This window comes from Varroa jacobsoni, unplaced genomic scaffold, assembly GCF_002532875.2.
Source record: "Varroa jacobsoni isolate VJ856 unplaced genomic scaffold, vjacob_1.0 scaffold_696, whole genome shotgun sequence".
Taxonomy (NCBI): Eukaryota; Metazoa; Arthropoda; class Arachnida; order Mesostigmata; family Varroidae; genus Varroa; species Varroa jacobsoni.
The window spans coordinates 61200-69894 of record NW_019213598.1 but is presented as its reverse complement, the minus strand read 5'-3'; the positions used below and the strand labels follow the sequence as shown (position 1 = coordinate 69894).

Genomic DNA, 8695 nt, shown 5'->3' with positions numbered 1-8695 from the left:
ACGTCAGCATAGGTTTGTTACTAATGCGCTACCTTAAACAGTTTTATTTTTATAATGAGCTTTATTATTAACTGTGATTACAATATTATTTATTAAAAATGTATTATATATGCAGGGGGGAGGGCATGCTAGCCCGCCTGTTTCTAAATCGCTTTATTATGAATTCGCAATTAATAGACATTTCAGCCATACTCTGTTGCTAATTGCTACGGGTCCAGATGTTCGTCCAGTCGTTATTTTTATATATACACAAATACAAATCTAAACTAGAACCAATAATTGATAATCATTAATCGATCAGTGCGTCGATAGCTCTCAAAGCCATACAACGAATAACACAACGGAAATCGCTAAAAATTCGTACGCATTTATTTCTTCAAGTTCACCGCCATTACCTAAAATGCATATTTTACAGTATCTGATCACGTTATTGATCCGAGCGACCATTGCAACGAATGTGTTTGTTACTTCACGTATAAACAATAGCCATAATGCAATAAGGCATTCTAGGTGCTGTCCTTTTGCACCTTATACGAAATATAGGCTCGTGGATAGCTTCAGCAATTTTACGACTATGAGGACAGGAAAAGGGAGGTACTGTTTCGCTTAACGTTTCATTTTGTCATTTGAGTGTAGATTCTTCTATTTCTTTATATTTATTCTATAATATACATGTTAGGACACAGATCGCATGGTATAGACGACCCGGATGCCTTTTGAGATATTGTGCGTTCGCATGTGCGCTTTATATACATCAGCGCTGTCGAATTTCTTTCCGCATGTATCACAAGTGTAAAATTCAGCTCGGTCGTCCCCACCAGATTTCTCGACACCTGTCGCGAACAGAGTAAAAAAAAGACTCGTCATCGTAGGCATGCGATGTCATAGAGAATAAAAACAACAACAACAACAACGAAATAGAATAACAGCCTGATAATCAAACCTCTGCGTATTTGTGTGGATCTGTGTGTGTATATGTGTGTGCGTGTGTCATCTAATTTGATCAAAAGTATCTTATTGACATAAAGATAACGGACTAGATTAAGCGTTGACATGAAGTATTATTAACTGACCTTGAAAAAAGCCGACTATCTCTTGCTGACGGCAGAATTCGTGTCGCGATTCCTGCACGTTCTGTAGTTGTTGCCGCTCCTGTGCGACCTCTCTCACGGCGATATACGTATTTGGCACCAAAGTTCTGGGCTTAGATCTCGACGATTCCCAACTAGCATCGGAAACTCTCCAGCTTCGTCGATTGTATCGAGTATTTGTGTGACTAGCGACCATGTGATCCGTTAGCTGTTTCTCGTTGAAGTATACCTATGATAAACAAGAATAGGACACGAATAACTCAATTATTTTAAGCTCAACCTCAATCAAGCTCAACATAATTTTAAATCTACAGGGTTAAAGGCCGCATCGGTTTGAAAAGACTTAATATAACAACATGTTTCAACATACTTAAGAAGAATATAACTGGCGTATTCAAAGCCCTATCTGTTTGTGATTTATTGTGAAGGCAGATCGTGAACACTCCACGAGCTGAAATGACAGAAAACTCAATCGGTGTCCAGTACCCGAGAACCACATAATATAATTTAACACATAAGCAACAAGCTGACTAGTACTATTTTCATGTAGCAGGCTTGCTATGTAGTACCCGTACTACCTCGGAACAAATGGAACATTGCAGAACGATCCCCTCTATCGCATTCTCTCCTTCCGGCTCCCAACTGACACCATCAACCGTTGCAGGAGCTATAGTCGTCGTTACAGGTGCTATTGTAGCCGTCGTTGTAGGCGAGGTCATCGTAGGCACCGTTCCCGGCACCGTAGTCGTGTTCGCAATAGCAGAAGTTACGGCGAGCTGGTTACTTTCTAATGGAGAAGCTACAGCTGAAGCCTCATGCTGTCGCGACTGCTCGTGCTGTTGTCTTATGTGTACTTTTAAGCCGGGCTTTGTGTGAAAGCTCTGACCGCACTCGGCGCACTTGTGTGTTGGGGTGGGACTCTTTCCTTGCGCACCTTTTTTTCCTGCTCTGTCCGCATTGTCATGGCGACGTCGGTGAGCCGCGAGATTCGATGCTGTCGCAAAGCATAAACTACAGCGATCACACGAATAGGGCTTCTCACCGGTATGAGTGCGAATATGACGAACCTATAGGTGGTTATAGACGACGGCAGCGTCGGTGGCGTCATGTGATTAAACACACATTAAACATTACAGGTCCGTAAGTATTCTAGCAATAACATTATGCAAGCAGTCTTTTCAGCGTTCATGACTGAGTAAATTCTGTCCAAGCAATAGCTTTTCTATCGCAGGAAATTTGCGTCGAGTTTATTCAGATCAAAACAAACTTTGCCGCACACAAGCGCTTATGACTCTCAAATACGATTAGTGTGTAAATGACAATTTTCGTGAAGAGAAAGCCTATTTGTTTTTCAAACTAGCCTGACGTACTGGGTTGCACAGATACCGAGAAGTGCAAAGGTTTCGTGCGGAGACGGTGCTCTTCCTCTGTCTGAGCAAATCAGTATTAAGCTGGTTATAAGATTTGAAGTCGATACTCACCAAAGTAGTATTAAATCGGAATGACTTTTTGCAATCGACACATGTATATGGCTTGACGTTTTCGTGTGTTTTGTTGTGCGCGTATAGAGTCGAAGCCGAGTTGAATCTCTTATTGCACAGCTTGCATTCGTAGTTTTTTTGATCGGTATGTGAACGTACGTGCACCTTGAAGTTAGCCGGATCACGGAATCGTTTATCGCACACAGCTAAAATTGAACATTTCAAGTCAGACGGAATAAGTTGCATCACAACGGTATTTATGTAGGGCAAGCAAATTCATGACGGACATTAAGCATGGGGCGATCTAGATCAAAGGCATGATACCCTTCACGGCTAAGCGGCCGAAGCTAATCATATACATGAAAACAACTTATATCGTCACGCCACGACGTCAAAGCAACCATTTACTAGTGCTACACAGCATGTGCCTTGACAGCAGCTTTGCGATGATGTCTCACAGTTACAATCGGTGCTCAATAAACGGACCCTAACAAATTCAATCAAATAGTCTCAGTTCTCAAGGCCAATTCCACAGTAGCTGAGCGAGATATTTTCTAGCTGGTTCTGGCCTACCAAAGCGATGGTTTAACGCTGGTTATGCCCTATCGACATGACAGAGACGCCCGCGGAGTTCAAAAACTGCTGACAAAGGACGCGATATGTAAAACTGCTTCATCATATTTCACGTAGGCATGATAACGTGCTGTAATTGGACTTCTGCAAGTTTAGCATCCAATTTTCGCTCCAACAGTTCGAGTTATCTCTAGCCGGCACGTTCTAACGCAATTGTGTTCGGCGCTGAACAAGCAAGCGGTGACGTTAGGGTTTGAGTGTTTTTCAATGATTCTGTGTGCTTTCGTACGTAAACTGTCGAAAACGGGAAAAAGCACAGATGTTACTGGCGAGCGTAGAACTCTGATTGAAGAACTACTTTGTCAATTTCGAATTTTTAAAAAAAGACTAGGTACTTCCCCTATGAAGTCCTCCAGAGTACGTTGAAAGACCGTGGGCTTACCGTGCCAAAACAACGTTTCGCCGCCGACTCAAAGGGGCTAGGTTCAAGGCTAGTGAACCTGTTAAGAAACCTTGGTTGAATGTTCGAACAAAACGAGCCCGTTTTCATTGGACAAACCAAGTTGAAAATTGAACCGCCAAGAATTGAGAAAAGTCTACTTTTCAGACGAAAAGAACGCTTGTTGTGCCTTCAGGCATGTTGATGAGCGGCTTATTGAAAACCGCGTCCTGCTGGAAATCAGACATCCATCCAAAACTCTGATGTGATCTATTATCTCTGGCAAAGACTCTGGAATGATACATTTCGCACGGGAAAGATTAAAGCAGTAGATATATGTTGAGGTTATAGAGAGCAAGATACTGTCTCTGGTGCGAGAATGGTTTCCTGACGGTGATTAAGGCACAATGAGGAGCCTTTTCATAGATCGCCAGATATCCCGAGGCTAGTTGGGACCTTCAGCTGTCGGCCTGTTGGCAAATATTAATTCTATAGAGAACGTTTGGAAGATTGTAAAATCATGTGTTCGGAAAGGGCAGGAAATAACAAATGTTCCACATCTCTGTGAAAAAAATCACCAATGTGTGGCAACAAAATTCATTCATAGCTGAAACACCGAAAAACTGTATCAAAAGCATGCCCCAAAGAGTAGCAGCGGTTATCGGTTCAGAAGGCCATGCCAAAATACTGATGTTCATAACTATATCACATCATTTGTCAACAGTTTGAAAATATTTGCCGAAGTAAAATAATACCACTTTCATTGGCCAAAACATTCGAAATTATTCCGCTTTAGTGCTGCGCGATTGGTCTTGAAAGTCGAAACTGTTCAAGTGGGTTGATTTAAGCGTATTTGATCTGTGTATCTTATGAACGGTTGGTTAAGTTCGCCATATCCGCTAGCTGCTTCCAACAGCTGCGATAACGTAGTTGTTTATTCCATGAATCAAAGAATTATTTTATACACTCACGGCAATGGAATGGCATTTCGCCAGTATGTCTTCGTATATGTACTGTCAGTGAAGTTTTGTGTCGAAAACAGAGGTTACAAATAGGACAAGCGAACGGCCTTGCTCCTGTGTGTGTTTGCTGATGCCGGCGTAAATGGAACATTGAATTAAACGAGGCGCCGCACTCGTTGCATTGATGGACTGGACCGTCCTGACGCCGCACCCCTCTTGCACCGGACGTCGCTATAGGCGTCTGATCTGCCTGGGTAAGCTAGAAGGACATGAGCAAATCAGAAAAGGAGTTCACTGGAGCCTCTATTGTATGCGGTCTTAGCTATATAGCTAATAATGACGACACTACTGATCAGCATGAAAGTTTAACATCTCAGTTATTCCAGACACCCTTTCCTTCTTACCTTCTTTTGAAGCACCGACATAACGACCGAGTTCACTGTGACAGGACCACCCATGGCGGCCTTTACATGATTGTTGCCAATTCCTGTCGTCTCCTCGGCACCGACTTGTATTGGGCCTGAATCTACTGACTGGACCATCGTGGATACGTGGTCTTGAAGAGCACTTGTGCCTGTCTCATGAACCATTGAAGCTACTGAGGTACTCATAGTGTTAATAACGGGCGCGACGCCCTCTACCACCGGGCTTGGATGGGATCCAGGAACGACTGAGGGCAGTTGATAATGGGTCTGAGAATGACGGCTGTCCGAATGACCGTCCCCTGTGATCATAGCTGATGCTATATCACTGCTGTTATTGCCTACCTCAGATATTGCGCTGCCGACTTGAGCCACCTCATTGACAAGTTCCTCTCCAGCCATCTCTATTGACATGGTGCCGCCCACTATAATGAGACAATATAACGATAATACAATGTGTCACTTACCCACAAGACCTTTGTACTTACCTAGTACCTACTTAGACCTAAGTTTAAAACATTGTCATCATTAAAATAGGTGAGAGGCTCTTCGATATGAAAAAAATCACTTTGTCTTCTTACAAATGAGAGTTCGCACCTTCTATGGTTTGAAGGCCTGCCATAGGTGTTGGTGCAAGCTCGATATGCTGTACATGATGCTGCTGGTATTGACATTGGCCTGTGTCCAGCGCCTGCACCTGCAATCACCACACAGTTCGAGATGTTCAATATACAATGCTACCAATGAAAACGAATATAGAACATACTCCGGGATAGGAAGTATCTTATACATCGCTTCCTACAAAAATCAGCTATTCTAAGATTAACGCAAGTGTATCCTGTAACGTTTCTACCAATCTCTACTAAACTATACATCATTTCTGTTATATACCATTTGTTTAGTTGCAAAACAGCGGGTCTATTCAGTGCGCGCCAGACTTCAATCATAAACGGCAAAACTGTCACAACAGTGTGCAGCCAGTGTTCCTACCGTGCAATATTTACCTGTAATACTGTAGGATCCGCCGAATGCGATTGAAGGAGCCAGATCTCTCCGCGCTCCTCAAATCGGTACATGACAGCTCTGCCGGGTCGAAGGTGCTCGAGTGTTTCGGGAGCAATTTTTACATCCATCTCTGATAAGCTTGCTGTACTGCTGTGAACAACCGGTTGGGACACTATTCCACTGCCCATCACCACGGGACAGACATCCCCATTGGGTAATTGTAAAGACTTCAATATGAAGTGAATAAAGGCCAAAATATATGCATACATCTTAGATCCATTCGAAAGCATCTAATTCAAATTCTGCCGTTAGACGTTACTTAGGTCGGCTAGCTCCCAACACGAAATGAAGCGTATTCACGCCTATATTCAAACCTAGGCCTGATGGAATATGTGGACGTATGCCTGCATTTAGTAATTACCGCCGCGCTATCTCACAAATAAAAAATCTAACAAATGCTAATAAAACTACTCATATGCCGCCACATCGAAATAGAGAACGAGAGTATTTTAGCTCAATGGATCGATGATTTATGATGATTCAAGTATAAATAAGCGTGACATGATTTTTCTATTAAAAAAATGACCTCACCACAATGTGTTCACCTGATGTGTGTTCCGTTGACAATATACTGTCAACTTCATTACCTTCCGCATAACCAAGCTGAAACGACTAAGAAAAATATTTCTATCAATAGATTTTTTGTACTTAGCACTTCGCATTAGTTAATTTCTGATCATTTACTCAACATTAATTTTCAACGTTGAACGCTAACTAAGAAACTCAAAGTGAATATAAATTCCAGAAAAGTTGATGATAAGACAAAGTACAATATAAAAGTCATACAGAAAACTTGTGTATCGTACCTTTTTTCTAAAGTATCTTAACCTTTTCGATAAAATGACTAACACTATTGATTTAGCTATTCAGCATCGAAAGAATAAGGAAGCAGCTTCGTTAGAACATTTTAAACACTCAACTGATATAGAAAACTACACAATGCCTGCCATTCTATGATTACAATTATACGGAAATCGGGGAATGTTTAAACAGTCCGTTTGACCTATAAGATTATTTCTATGTTCAAGGAATAGACGTAGATATTTTCAGAACGTAGCTATAATCTTGGGTCCCGAAAAATGACCGCACTGATTAAACATCGAATGACCATATTGGAACGAAATTTATAAGTCAAGTGGCGTTTCATCATGGCGTTCATTTTTTTCAAAGAGCAGAAACTGATACCCCCGCAAAAAGCAACAACGCATATTCCCAATTTGAATATTCAATAAATAGTTACTACGAAAATATTTGATCTGCTAACAAGTTGTTCATCGTTCTGTGGTAACCAAGTGTGTTGTATAAACTCCTCACGTCAGGCGGATTTACTACGATCTGGCAGTTGATCTAATAGGTAACGTATTGGTATCCAAGTTATCTTTTAATGGGACCGTTAGTCGTCTATATAATAACTCTGCATACTTTTTTATTACAAGTTAGCCTGTTTTACTTAGCAGTGTCCCTTCATGAGTGCGTGCCACGGTTTTCTAGGATTACCCTATCACAAACACGGAATGCCCTTTTGTCCCTTTTTTGGTGCTGTACACATTTCATTTTTAATATTATAATACCACCCCAGATGCCGCTATGAAACGATGCAAATTTTTGCCCGCTAATATAATTGAAGTTGCCACTGCACTTAATTAGTTGTTGCAAATGGCATTACAAAATCAGCTGGCTCAATCGACGGCTGACGGCCTAACCTTGTCACAGCTGATCGCTGCAGCTTATGGTTAGCAAATGATCTGTCCTAATATCATTCGTTTTCCGTAACAGCAGTTTTTATATTCTAAGGAGCATGAGTCGTATACATTTAATGAACTTTCTCAGTATGCTTTAGCTTTTCTCAGCCGTTTAATGATTTCGTGAGCCAATTAATTAGTCTCAATTCCGGACAACCTTAGGTGCGAAGTTGATTCAGAGAAGTAAAGTCTGCACCTGGTATCCGTCAAATTTCATCAAAGCGCCATTCGTGGTACTAAAAAATAGCCCAGTGTTGTTAACATACAGTTCCATCTCGGGCCCCTGTATACTGGCCTCGCCCGTATTATCGACCAGTTTGTCGGGCCAAAAGCCGACAACAGATAATCAAGTTGCCAGACTTCCGTCCAACGAAACAAATCCCTCAAGGAAGGAATAACGAACCAATGATAAATTCGAGCGGCCACTTACCTCATCTGTTCGGACATCCATGCTCTGGTGGAGTCAGGCCACGGAACCCGGGTACCCGATTAAGCTTTCTAAAGAAATATTTAGCTGGAAATTGGCCAAACAGTTATTTTGCTCTTACGAACGGGAGGAGATCGAGTGCACAACAGCTAATGCCATGTCTGCAGTGTTGCCAGGCTGTCTTGCTAATGCTATGGACCTGGCAAAATTATAGGGATGTGAATTATACGAGAGTACTAAATCAGTCGAGGATTGCTGAAGCATTAATATAATTCTGAAGAAATCAATATAGCTCTCCGAAATTTTGAGTGAATCTCTTGGCTGTTCTGCTTGGACATGGCACAATAGTAACATTGCTGTTGGTTATTCTGACAGAAAAGCGGAGCTAAGCTACACTTGCGGGGATCTTCCTGCGTGTAGCTATAAGATAGAATGCGTGGTTTGAACAATAATGCGCGGACCAAAGTCATGTCAGGGCATAAGCAACAGAATC

The 8695-nt window shown here is 41.8% G+C and overlaps 1 protein-coding gene across 3 annotated transcripts; it reads right to left on the bottom strand.

The window, feature by feature from the left end:
- Nucleotides 1-347: 347 nt before the first annotated feature.
- Nucleotides 348-8566, bottom strand: LOC111262738 (uncharacterized). 3 transcript variants are annotated; one of them, XM_022837221.2, is made up of 10 exons: nt 8206-8566; nt 6565-6645; nt 5973-6200; nt 5566-5665; nt 4951-5393; nt 4556-4805; nt 2573-2778; nt 1670-2158; nt 1074-1320; nt 348-833 (listed from the first exon to the last, which is right to left on the bottom strand). In XM_022837221.2, the coding sequence occupies exons 1-10, from the start codon at nt 8224-8226 to the stop codon at nt 676-678; spliced, it is 2223 nt and encodes a 740-aa protein (XP_022692956.1). In that variant the 5' UTR covers nt 8227-8566; the 3' UTR covers nt 348-675. The 3 variants fall into 3 exon arrangements, with proteins under 3 accessions (XP_022692956.1, XP_022692957.1, XP_022692958.1); XM_022837222.2 differs by having other exon boundaries at nt 6579-6645; XM_022837223.2 differs by lacking the exon at nt 6565-6645 and having other exon boundaries at nt 8206-8564.
- Between the last annotated feature and the right edge of the window lie 129 nt (nt 8567-8695).